This window comes from Delphinapterus leucas, chromosome 11, assembly GCF_059928025.1.
Source record: "Delphinapterus leucas isolate spDelLeu-1000000601 "Yukka" chromosome 11, BTC_Dleu_Yukka2, whole genome shotgun sequence".
NCBI classification, from domain to species: domain Eukaryota; kingdom Metazoa; phylum Chordata; class Mammalia; order Artiodactyla; family Monodontidae; genus Delphinapterus; species Delphinapterus leucas.
In genome coordinates this window covers 17,142,758-17,156,075 of record NC_143139.1, presented here as the reverse complement: position 1 = coordinate 17,156,075, position 13,318 = coordinate 17,142,758, and the positions used below count along the sequence as shown (strand labels likewise).

General features: G+C 37.3%; 1 protein-coding gene across 1 annotated transcript in view; it reads left to right on the top strand.

Moving 5' to 3' along the window:
* SLCO1A2 (solute carrier organic anion transporter family member 1A2) overlaps positions 1–13,318 on the top strand; it is a 51,203-nt gene that overhangs the window by 20,521 nt on the left and 17,364 nt on the right. Inside the window, exons 8-10 of the mRNA XM_030761869.2 lie at positions 828–992; positions 2,528–2,723; positions 6,959–7,124. Of these exons, the coding sequence (XP_030617729.1) occupies positions 828–992; positions 2,528–2,723; positions 6,959–7,124 (527 nt within the window). The remainder of the gene's footprint in view (positions 1–827; positions 993–2,527; positions 2,724–6,958; positions 7,125–13,318) is intronic.

The following is a 13,318-nucleotide window of genomic DNA, read 5'->3' as shown; positions in this document are numbered from 1 at the left end:
CTAGAGCTGGCCACAAATTTGGCTCTGAGCTTTGTCTGTCCACACAAACAGGAAAACATTCACATGGTCTTTAATATATAGCAAATGAATCAGGATCTCAGGGAGCGAGACCTCAGGAAGCAAAGAAATGCCTAGTACTTGAGAAAATTTACATGTCATGAATTTCCACATCTAACTACATTTTAAATGTTCAGGAATGATTAATCAATATGTGAGTGTGAACTTCTTTATCAAATTGTTTTCCTTCCTGGCTTTAGAGGACAGAACAGGAGAACAAGCATCTTTCATTCTAGATGATCTCTAGAGAAGAGAGGATATTAGTACAAGTAAAAGAGAAGGATAGGGCTTCCCTGGTGGCACAGTGGTTGAGAGTCCGCCTGCCAAAGTAGGGGATACGGGTTCGTGCCCCCGGTCCGGGAAGATCCCACGTGCCGCGGAGCGGCTGGGCCCGTGAGCCATGGCCACTGAGCCTGCGCGTCCGGATCCTGTGCTCTGCAACGGGAGAAGATAAGAAAGAAATGGTGTGAACTCGGACAATATTTTTGTCATGTAATAGTTATACTTTTTCCTTAAGACATGTTAGTAACTTAGTGAAGGCAAAACGACTGTGTTCTGATCCCTTCCCACTCAGCTGCCTCACTGTCTTGCAGAAGCTACCAAAACAATGATACAACTTTAGCTTTCAAGGGGCAAAAAGAATCAAGAAACACAAGTGCATTATAAAACAGGAAAACATACTTTAGAGGGGAGGTTGATGTTTCAGAAAAAGTCAATCATAAAATGCAAAGCCAAGTTTGTATGACACTGTTGTCATCCTTTCCTTTCAGATTTTTTACCATTCATGAAAAGTCTTTTGTGCAACCCAGTTTACATGCTTTTCATACTAATAAGTGTGCTGCAATTCAATGCATTTGTCAATATGATCTCCTTCATGCCTAAATATCTGGAACAGCACTATGGAAAATCAGCTTCAGATGCAATCTTTCTCATTGGTATGTTTGTTCTTCTCTGCAATTGTAGCCCACCTTTTTTCCCATGAAATGGTGAACAGTGTGATGATGGGTCTAGGAAACTCCTCAATTGAAATCTGTTAGGATATTTTTGCCCCTGGTAATATCCCCCCGTCTGCTCTCCAGGGAAATCAAGAGAGGATAAGGAAGAGAAGAAGCCAGAAAATCCTGGTTTTCTTCTTTCTTTGGCTCTTTTTGTAGTCAGAATGCAAATCTGAAATATTTGTGGAAAGTTTAGGGAATGTACAAGTTAGATACAATTTTCAGATTGGTAATTCATTTATGTAAAAAAGCAGACAGAGTTAACTCATCAGGAATTTTGTTTCACATCCAGGTTTTACTTTTTTGGCTCCAATTCATGAATTCCGTGGTTTCTAATTTAGTTCCCTGGCTCCCTGGTGTTTTGAGATGTCTCTGCAGCCCATACATTCTGATTTTCCTGCAGCCACACTAACCTCGGTGGTTCTACTCCACCCTGAGTTTCTCCTGGGATCTTTTTTGCTGTTTTGAAAAGAGAATTTCCAGATTACATGTACCTACATCACCTAGAGTGTTTTTTTTGCGGTACGCGGGCCTCTCACTGCTGTGGCCTCTCCCGTTGCGGAGCACAGGCTCCAGACGCGCAGGCTCTGCGGCCATGGCTCACGGGCCCAGCCGCTCCGCGGCATGTGGGATCTTCCCAGACCGGGGCACGAACCCGTGTCCCCTGCATCGGCAGGGGGACATCTCAACCACTGCGCCACCAGGGAAGCCCCACCTAGAGTGTTTGTTAAAAGTTCAGATACCTGGGACCCATCTCAAATATACTAAATTAGACTCTCTGGAATGGGACTTGAGAATGGATATTAAACAAACTCTCCAAGAGTGTGATTCAGTGAACAGACCCTGGCACTGTAAGGATGAAACCTAGGGTTGTCTTTTCCCTTTTTTGGGGGGGAGGATTGGGGGAGGGAGAGTGCTAGTCAGTAGCAGCAAGACATGAAATGTAAAGATACTTGACAATCACAGGCTCAGCAAAGTGCCTCTAAAATACCTTGAGCTGAGTTAAATTCTTAACAATCAGAGTGGGAATAAAAAGCTGCAGAATCATACAAATCATTCTATGTATGATTATATAATACTGAATATGTTATATACAAATCATTATATATATAATCCCACCCGAAAGAATGGAAAGCAGTAAATGACTGGTCGACTTTGACTTGTCACTTCCACCTAGATCCTAAGAAAAGAGATATAGACCTTGATCCCTGCAAAGAAGAAATTTACAACTTACTGCTATTAATTAAATGAATGACAATGATAACAGTCTTCCAAAATATATTTCAATGTTGTGGGGCATTTAAAAATCTCTCTGTATGTAATACATAACTAAGTGGGGATAAATTTAAATTAGCCTTCTTCACTATGAGTTGGACCTAAATGGTTTTTTATGTGAGACATATTAGATAAATGTGTTATCATATTTTTTCCTTTGCTAAGTCACTTTGTACATAATATTTTACTTGCATTTATAGGTATTTATAACTTACCTCCAATATGCATTGGATATATAGTTGGTGGTTTAATTATGAAGAAGTTCAAGATTACTGTCATACAAGCTGCCCACATAGGATGTTGGTTATCTTTAATTGAGTACCTTCTCTATTTTTTGTGTTTTCTCATGATCTGTGATAATTCTTCAGTTGCTGGCATAACCACCTCTTATGAAGGGTATGTTGTTTTCTAATGAATGTCATACTCTGTCAAAAGTTAATAACGTATTTTCTACAGTGATTACTCATGACCAGATTATTTGCTAATTGGAGTTAATGGCAGGAATTTGTGGTCTTTCTCCATCTTATTAAAGAGGTTGGGAATATATCACAGAGTTAGTGAGCTTATGATTGCGTGTGTGTGTGTGTGTGTGTGTGTGTTTGTCTTTGTGATATCCTAGTGATAGTAAAATGAATATCACAGAAACTAGTTATGGTTTTAGGTTGTATTAGGATGTGTTATTCATACATTTTATACAACCATAAATAGGTAAAATTAAGAGTTGACTATACAGTCTCAATCACCTTTATATGGTTCCACGATGGGCTTAAATTTAATGTAACTGAATCCTAATACATGATATATCGATGCTTATATAAATTTATATATTTTATTTGTATAGGTATATCTATATTGTTGAATGGTTTTAGATTTGCGTTTTGAGGGTTACCTGGGTTCACAGGAAGGTTTTGCATAGTGATATGAATTTTTAAAAGTCATTTGTAGGACATGTCTAGATAATGGAGTGATTAGCTAAAATGAAGAGCATCCTAAAATGATCCCTTTAAAATTACCAAGGACTATACAATTGGAATAATATTAAATATATAATCATAAAAGTAATTTTATATATTATCTTATTTGAGTCTTGCAAATTCCATTTAAGATAGCTGTTGTTACTTCCATTTTACAGATGAAGAATTGAGATTCAGAGAGATTAAATGACAAAGGGAGGTCATGGAAAACCTCTTCAACTCCATCAATATATAAAAATAGAATTTAAAATTGGTAAAATCTTAAAGATTATCTCCATCTCCAATTATCCTGATTCCCAGAGCAAATACGTAAAAAGGCATAATCTAATCATGAGTCAGGACTTTAATTCAGTTTCTAGACTCCCATGCTACCGTTCTTTTCATCATATTACATTGAACATAAGAAAAGTAATCTTGTTAGACTTTTAGATCTGTTTTTAAATCGAAGTATAGTTGATTTACAATGTGTTAGTTTCAGGTGTACAGCAAAGTGATTCAGTTACACACACATATATAAATATATATATATATATATTTCTTTTTCAGATTCTTTTCCATTATAGGTTATTACAAGATATTGAATATAATTCCCTGTGCTATGCAGTAGTTCTTGTTGTTTATTTTATATAAACTATTCATTTTTTATACAATTCTATTTATTTTTTTATAGTGTATATCTGTTAATCTCAAACTCCTAATTTACCCCTCCCTTCTTTCCACTTTGGTAACCATAAATTTGTTTTCTTCGTCTGTGAGTCTGTTTCTGTTTTGTAAATAAGTTCATTTGTATCATTTTGTTTAGATTCCACCTAAGTGATATCATATGATATTTGTCTTTCTCTGTGTTAGACCCTTTTTAGAAAACTCTTTTTCCCTGGTTTTATTGAGATATAATCGACAAAAAACATCATGTAGGTTTAAGGTGTATAATCTGATGATTTGATACATTATATATTGCAAAATGATTATCACAATAAGGTTAGTTAACACATCCATCACCTCACATATTTACAGTTTTGTGTGTGTGTATGGTAACTTTTAAGATCTACTCTCTTGGGAACTTTAAAACATACAGTATTGTTAACCATAGTCACTAGGATGTACATCGTATCCCCAGAACTTATTCACCTCATCTCTGCAAGCTTGTCCCTTTGACCACCTTTCCCCATTCCTTTTCCTACCTCGCAGCAACCACCAATCTACTGTTTCCATGAGTTCAGTTTTTTTAGATTCCACAAATAAGTGAGATCATATAGCATTTTTCTTTCTCTTTCTGACTTACTTCACTTTGCATAAAGCCCTCAAGCCTCATCCATATTGTTGCAAATGGCAGGATTTCCTTCTTTTTCTACGGTGGGTGATATTCCATTTTGTGTGTGTGTGTGTGTATATACATATACCACATTTTCTTTATCCATTCATCTGTCAATGCACACATAGGTTATTTCCATGTCTTGGTTATTATTGTGAATAATGCTTCAATGAACACAGGAATAGAGATATCTCTTCAATCGTCTATTTTCATTCCTTTGGATAAATACCTAGAAGTGGAATTGCTGGATCATATGGTAGTTCTGTTTTTAATTTCTTGAGGACACTCCATACTGTTTTCCACAGTGGCTCTATCCATTTACATTCCCACCAAAAATGCACAAGGTTTCCCTTTTCTCTACATTCTTGCCAGCATTTGTTATCTCTTTCCTTTTGATAACAGACATCCCCTTAAACATCCTAATAGGTGTAAGGTGATATCTCATTGTGGTTTTGATCTGCATTTCCCTGATAATTAGTGATGCTGAGCACCTTTTCATTTACCTGTTTGGCTGTTTGTATGTCCTCTTTGGAAAAACTGTCTATTCAGGTCCTCTGCCCATTTCTAAATTAGATCATTTGGTTTTTGTTATTGAGTTGTATAAGTTCTTTATATTTTGGAAATTAACCTCTTATCAGATATATGATTTGCAACTATTTTCTCCTATTTCATAGGTTGCCTTTTCATTTCGTTGATGGTTTCACTTTCTGTGCAGCAGCTTTTTAGTTTGACGTCATCCCACTCATTTATTTTTCCTTTTGTTACTTGTGCTTTTGTTGTCAAATCCAAAAAACTCATTGCCAATACTGGAGTCAAGGAGCTTACCCTTTATGTTTTCTTCTAGGAGTTTCATGGTTTCTGGTCTTAAATTTAAATCTTAATCAATTTGAGTTGATTTTTGTGTATGGTGTAAGGTAAGGATCCAGTTTCATTCTTCTGCATGTGGCTGTCTGGTTTTCCCACCACCATTTATGAAGAGACTTTCCCAACCCTATTGTATATATTCCTAGCTCCTTTGTTGTAAATTAATTGACATACATGCATAGGTTTTTTTCTGGGCTTTCTATTCTGTTCCATTGATCTATGTGACTGTTTTTATGCCAATACCATACTCTTTTAATTACAATAGCTTTGTAATATGGTTTGAAATGAGGAAGTGTGATATTTACACCTTTATTCTTCTTTCTCAAGATTCCTTTGACTATTCAGGGTCTTTGTGGCTGTAGGATGGGCTCTGTGGCTGCCCAGGCTCTCAGGCCAGGCATTCTGGATGGGTAGGACTGGAGGCTATACTTAGCAGTTGGGTGGAGCTCCATGGCCAGGGTGGTGCATTGACTGGGAACCCAAACCAGGCAGAACTGCCAACCGAGCTCTCTGGCCAGATGGGGTCACCACTCAGCTCTGCAGATGGGCAGAGGCACTAGCTGGGATCCCTGCTTGGGCACTGCTGCAAGCAGGAATTCAGTTTACCAAGATCTGACTGCTGGTTGCTGTAAGTCCTTCCCCCCTCTCCTTCTCCAGTGGTCAAACCCCCCAGATTCTCCCAGTGATCCCCTTGTGGAAAGATCTGAGTGGGCCTCCTGGAAAGCATTCAACAATCTGGGGGCACTGGGCTTTCTTTTCCCACTGGAGAAACCATAGGCTTAGGGGGACTGTCTTGATGTGGTGTTGTGCTAGCCAGGGGGAGGGGCAATCTGCTCAGAGTGTTATTGCTCCTGTTATCCTTCTAAGGTCATCCTTCTCAGTCTCTGTGGCTCAGGAGGTGCTTCAACCTCACAACTGTGTTCTGGGATTTTCACAGTGGTGTCTTGTTTATGGATGGCTGCTAATTGGTCTTCTTGATGATCACTGAACACTTTTTATACTAGAAGAATATATTTGTTTACTCAAGTAGTTGTTTCTGGAGCTAAGTGTATTATATACATTATAAATTGCACTTACAGACTTTGCTCTTACAGATTTTGAGCCCTTGAGATTGTTTTTATAAAATATGATCTCTCTTGTTATTTTCCAAGATGTGGACCAACACTGGGATTTGTTCATCTTCATTTTTGAGTTCTAATTAATACCTGGAAAAATACTTTCTGTGTAGTAGGTGTTCAGGTAATGCTTGTTTATTGGCTTTTGTTTACCTGAAAGAAATCATTGAAAACCTGTCTGTGGTCACCAAAGTAAGGTGTATTTTCTTGCAGAGTTATAGTATCCAAGCCATACATTGACAGTTGGAAGATTTCTGCTTCTATTTTGGGAAGTAGAAGAAATATAATTGGGAACTGAGCTGAAAAGAAAAAGAAAATGCTCTAATATTCTTTCAATATCCATGGCATTATTTTAAATCATTTCAGAGTGCCACAAGATTTACATGTGGGAAATGTCATCCTTGCTGACTGCAACATGGATTGTAACTGTCCAACTAAAATATGGGACCCTGTATGTGGAAACGATGGTTTGTCATACATGTCAGCTTGTCTTGCAGGTTGTGAGACATCCTCTGGAACAGGAATAAACATGGTAACATATCTTATTGGCCTTTTATACAGAACTTTTGTTTTATGCACTGCATTGGCACATTCCAACTATGAACTGGGTCCATATTTGACAAAAGTAAAATTAAAGTCTTTCTTCAAAACAAAATTATAATTTTTTTGTGGAAAAAATAAGTTAATTTTTATGTGCTCACTTAATTTATCTTTTACTTCCTAGATCTTATTTGAATTCTTCTGCATGTCTGAGCTCTGATCTTTAATTTCATAACAGTTGACATTATTACTTAATGTCATTTAAAAATACTCTAGACTGAAAAAAAATACTCTAGACTGAGATAAAGTAGGCAGTTTTGCTCTCAATTATCCAGTCAATCTCTTTGCTGGGTTTTTTTTCTTTTTTCCTGTGTATATGTACACATGTACTTTCTGTGTTTTTACATCGTGACAGCTTTTTAAGAAGATAGAATTGGGCATGTTTTCTTGCCTAAAAAATGTCACTTATAATGTTGGTTGGTGATCAAAATAAAATACAAATTTTGATTTATTTATTTTATTGCTGGGTCAAAACATATACAAAATTCTAACGTTTATAATGATTATTTATTCATTTATTTAAAACATCTTTATTGGAGTATAATTGCTTTACAATGGTGTGTTAGTTTCTGCTTTATAACAAAGTGAATCGGTTATACATATACATATGTCCCCATATCTCTTCCCTCTTGCATCTCCCTCCCTCCCACCCTCCCTATCCCACCCCTCTAGGTGGTCACAAAGCACCAAGCTGATCTCCCTGTGCTATGAGGCTGCTTCTCACTAGCTATCTATTTTACATTTGGTAGTCTATGTATGTCCATGCCACTCTCTCACCTTGTCCCAGCTTCCCCTTCCCCCTCCCCATATCCTCAAGACCATTCTCTAATAGGTCTGTGTCTTTATTCCCGTCTTGCCCATAGGTTCTTCAGGACCATTTTTTTTCTTTATTCCATATATATGTGTTAGCGTACGGTATTTCTTTTTCTCTTTCTGACTTACTTTACTCTGTATGATAGACTCTAAGTCCATCCACCTCACTACAGATAACTCAATTTCGTTTCTTTTTATGGCTTAGTAATATTCCATTGTATATATGTGCCACATCTTCTTTATCCATTCATCTATTGATGGAAACTTAGGTTGCTTCCATGTCATGGCTATTGTAAATAGAGCTGCAATGAACATTTTGGTACATGACTCTTTTTGAATTATGGTTTTCTCAGGGTATATGCCCAGTAGTGGGATTGCTGGGTCGAATGGTAGTTGTATTTTTAGTCTTTTAAGGAACCTCCATACTGTACTCCATAGTGGCTGTATCAATTTACATTCCCACCAACAGTGCAAGAGGGTTCCATTTCCTCCACACCCTCTCCAGCATTTATTGTTTGTAGATTTTTTGATGATGGCTATTCTGACCGGTGTGAGATGATATCTCATTGTAGTTTTGATTTGCATTTCTCTAATGATTAATGATGTTGAGCATTCTTTCATGTCTTTGTGGCAATCTGTATATCTTCTTTGGAGCAATGTCTATTTAGATCTTCTGCCGATTTTTGATTTGGGTTGTTTGTTTCTTTGATATTGAGCTGTGTGAGCTGCTTGTATATTTTGGAGATTAATCCTTTGTCAGTTGCTTCATTTGCAAATATTTTCTCCCATTCTGAGGGTTGTCTTTTCGTCTTGTGTATGGTTTCCTTTGCTGTGCTAAAGCTTGTAAGTTTCATTATGTCCCATTTGTTTATTTTTGTTTTTATTTCCATTTCTCTAGGAGGTGGGTCAAAAAGGATCTTGCTGTGATTTATGTCATAGAGTGTTCTGCCTATGCTTTCCTCTAAGATTTGATAATGTCTGGCCTTATATTTAGGTCTTTAATCCATTTTGAGTTTATTTTTGTGTATGGTGTTAGGGAGTGTTCTAATTTCATTCTTTTACATGTACCTGTCCAGTTATCCCAGCACCACTTACTGAAGAGGCTTTTCTCCACTGTATATTCTTGCCTCCTTTATCAAAGATAAGGTGACCATATGTGTGTGGGTTTATCTCTGGGCTTTCTATCCTGTTCCATTGATCTATATTTCTGTTTTTGTGCCAATACCATAGTGTCTTGATTACTGTAGCTTTGTAGTATAGTCTGAAGTCAGGGAGCCTGATTCCTCCAGCTCCTTTTTTCTTTCTCAAGATTGCTTTGTTTATTCGGAGATTTTTGTATTTCCAAACAAATTGTGAAATGTTTTGTTCTGTGAAAAATGCCAGTGGTAGTTTCATAGGGATTGCATTGAATCTGGAAATTGCTTTGGGTAGTATAGTCATTTTCACAATGTTGATTCTTCCAATCCAAGAACATGGTATATCGCTCCATCTATTTGTATCATCTTTAATTTCTTTCATCAGTGTCTTATAATTTTCTGCACACAGGCCTCTTGTCTCCTTAGGTAGGTTTATTCCTAGATATTTTATTCTTTTCATTGCAATGGTAAATGGGAGTGTTTTCTTAATTTCACTTTCAGATTTTTCATTATTAGTGTATAGGAATGCAAGAGATTTCTGTGCATTAATTTTGTATCCTGCTACTTTACCAAAGATGCTGGTAGCATCTTTAGGAATCTCTATGTATAGTATCATGTCATCTGCAAACAGTGACAGCTTTACTTCTCCTTTTCCGATTTGGATTTCTTTTATTTCTTTCTCTTCTCTGATTGCTGTGGCTAAAACTTCCAAAACTTTGTTGAATAATAGTGGTGAGAGTGGCAACCTTGTCTTGTTCCTGATCTTAGTGGAAATGTTTTCAGTTTTTCACCATTGAGGACGATGTTGGCTTGTCATATATGGCCTTTATTATGTTGAGGAAAGTTCCCTCTATGCCTACTTTCTGGAGGGTTTTTATCATAAATGGGTGTTGACTTTTGTTGAAAGCTTTCTCTGCATCGATTGAGATGATCATATGGTTTTTCTCCTTCAGTTTGTTAATATGGTGTATCACGTTGATTGATTTGCATATATTGAAAAATCCTTGCATTCCTGGGATAAACCCCACTTGGTCATGGTGTGTGATCCTTTTAATGTGCTGCTGGATTGTTTGCTAGTATTTTGTTGAGGATTTTTGCATCTATGTTCACCAGTGATATTGGCCTGTAGTTTTCTTTCTTTGTGACATCTTTGTCTGGTTTTGGTATCAGGGTGATGGTGGCCTCGTAGAATGAGTTTGGGAGTGTTCCTCCCTCTGCTATATTTTGGAACAGTTTGAGAAGGATAGGTGTTAGCTCTTCTCTAAATGTTTGATAGAATTCATCTGTGAAGCCATCTGGTCCTGGGCTTTTGTTTGTTGGAAGATTTTTAATCACAGTCTCAATTTCAGTGCTTGTGATTGGTCTGTTCATATTTTCTATTTCTTCCTGGTTCAGTCTCGGAAGGTTGTTCATTTCTAAGAATTTGTCCATTTCTTCCAGGTTGTCCATTTTATTGGCATAGAGTTGCTTGTAGTAATCTCTCATGATCCTTTGCATTTCTGCAGTGTCAGTTGTTACTTCTCTTTCATTTCTAATTCTATTGAGTCTTCTTTTTTTTCATGATGAGTCTCGCTAATGCTTTATCAATTTTGTTTATCTTCTCAAAGAACCAGCTTTTAGTTTTATTGATCTTTGCTATCGATTCCTTCATTTCTTTTTCATTTATTTCTGATCTGATTTTTATGATTTCTTTCCTTCTGCTAACTTTGGGTATTTTTTGTTCTTCTTTCTCTAATTGCTTTAGGTGTAAGGTTAGGTTGTTTATTTGAGATGCTTCTTGTTTCTTAAGGTAGGATTGTATTGCTATAAACTTCCCTCTTAGAACTGCTTTTGCTGCATCCCATAGGTTTTGGGTCATTGTGTTTTCATTGTCATTTGTTTCTCAGTATTTTTTGATTTCCTTGTTGATTTCTTCAGTGATCTCTTGGTTATTAAGTAGTGTATTGTTTAGCCTCCATGTGTTTGTATTTTTTACAGATTTTTTCCTGTAATTGATATCTAGTCTCATAGCGTTGTGGTCAGAAAAGATACTTGATACGATTTCAATTGTCTTAAATTTACCAAGGCTTGATTTGTGACCCAAGATATGATCTATCCTGGAGAATGTTCTGTGCGCACTTGAGAAAAAAGTGTATTCTGCTGTTTTTGGATGGAATTTCCTATAAATATCAATTATCTCCATCTTGTTTAATGTATCATTTAAACCTTGTGTTTCCTTATTCATTTTCATTTTATATGATCTGTCCATTGGTGCAAATGGGGTGTTAAAGTCCCCTACTATGATTGTGTTACTGTCAATTTCCCCTTTTATGGCTGTTAGCATTTGCCTTATGTATTGAGGTGCTCCTATGTTGGGTGCATAAATATTTACAATTGTTATATCTTCTTCTTGGATCGATCCCTTGATCATTATGTAGTGTCCTTCTTTGTCTCTTGTAATAGTGTTTATTTTAACGTCTCTTTTGTCTGATATGAGAATTGCTACTCCAGCTTTCTTTTGATTTCCATTTGCATGGAATATCTTTTTCCATCCCCTTACTTTCAGTCTGTATGTGTCCCTAGGTCTGAAGTGGGTCTCTCGTAGACAGCATATATACAGGTCTTGTTTTTGTATCCATTCAGCCAGTCTGTGTCTTTGGTTGGAGCATTTAATCCATTTACATTTAAGTTAATTATCGATATATATGTTCCTATTCCCATTTTCTTAATTGTTTTGGGTTTGTTATTGTAGGTCTTTTCTGCCTGTCCCCAGCGGCTAAGGTTTGTTCAGTGGGTTGCGTAGGGTTCCTGGTGGAGGGGAATAGTGCCTGTGTTCTGGTGGATGAGGCTGGATCTTTTCTTTCTGATGGGCAGGTCCACGTCTGGTGGTGTGTTTTGGGGTGTCTGTGGCCTTATTATGATTTTAGGCAGCCTCTCTGCTAATGGATGGGGTTGTGTTCCTGTCCTGCTAGTTGTTTGGCATAGGGTGTACAGCACTGTAGCTTGCTGATCGTTCAGTGAAGCTGGGTCTTGGCATTGACATGGAGATCTCCTGGAGATTTTCACCGTTTGATATTTCTTAGAACTGGGAGGTCTCTTGTGGACCAGTGTCCTGAACTTGGCACTCCTACCTCAGAGGCACAGCCCTGACACCTGGCTGGAGCACCAGGATCCTGTCATCCACACAGCTCAGAATAAATGGGAGAAAAAAATAGAGAGAAAGAAAGTAGAAGATAAAATAAAGTAACATAAAATAAAATAAAGTTATTTAAATAAAAAATACTTATTAAAAAAAGTTTTTAAGTCATAAAAAGTAAAAAAAAAAAAAAAAAAAGAAGAGAGCAACCAAACCAAATACACCAATGATAACAAGTGCTAAAAACCATACTTAAAAAAACAAAAACAAAAAACGGACAGACAGAACCATAGGACAAATGGTAAAATCAAAGCTATAGAGACAAAATCACACACAGAAGCATACACATACACACTCACAAAAGAGAAAAAGTGTTATATATATATTTATCGTTGTAATATATATATTACAACATTGTAATATATATAATATATATTATATATAATATATTATTATTATATATATATAACGATATATATTGTAATATATAAATAAATAAATATATAAAATATATATATATATATATATATATATATATATATATATATATATATCGTTGCTCCCAAAGTCCACCTCCTCAATTTTGGGATCATTCGTTGTCTATTCATGTATTCCACAGATGCAGGTACATCAAGTTGATTGTGGAGCTTTAATCCTCTGCATCTGAGGCTGCTGGGAGAGGTTTCCCTTTCTCTTCTTTGTTCGCACAGCTCCGGAGCTCAGCTTTGGATTTGGCCCCACTTCTGCGTGTAGGTCGCCTGAGGGCGTCTGTTCTTTGCTCAGACAGGACGGGGTTAAAGGAGCAGCTGCTTCGGGGGCTCTGGCTCACTCAGGCCGGGGGAGGGAGGGGTACGGAGTGTGGGTTGAGCCTGCGGCGGCAGAGGCCAGCGTGACGTTGCACCAGCCTGAGGCGCGCTGTGCATTCTCCCGGGGGAGTTGTCCCTGGATCCCGGGACCCCGGCAGTGGGGGGCTGCATAGGCTTTCAGGTGGGGAGGTGTGGAGAGTGACCTGTGCTTGCACACAGGCTTCTTGCTGGCGGCAGCAGCAGCCTTAGTGTCTCA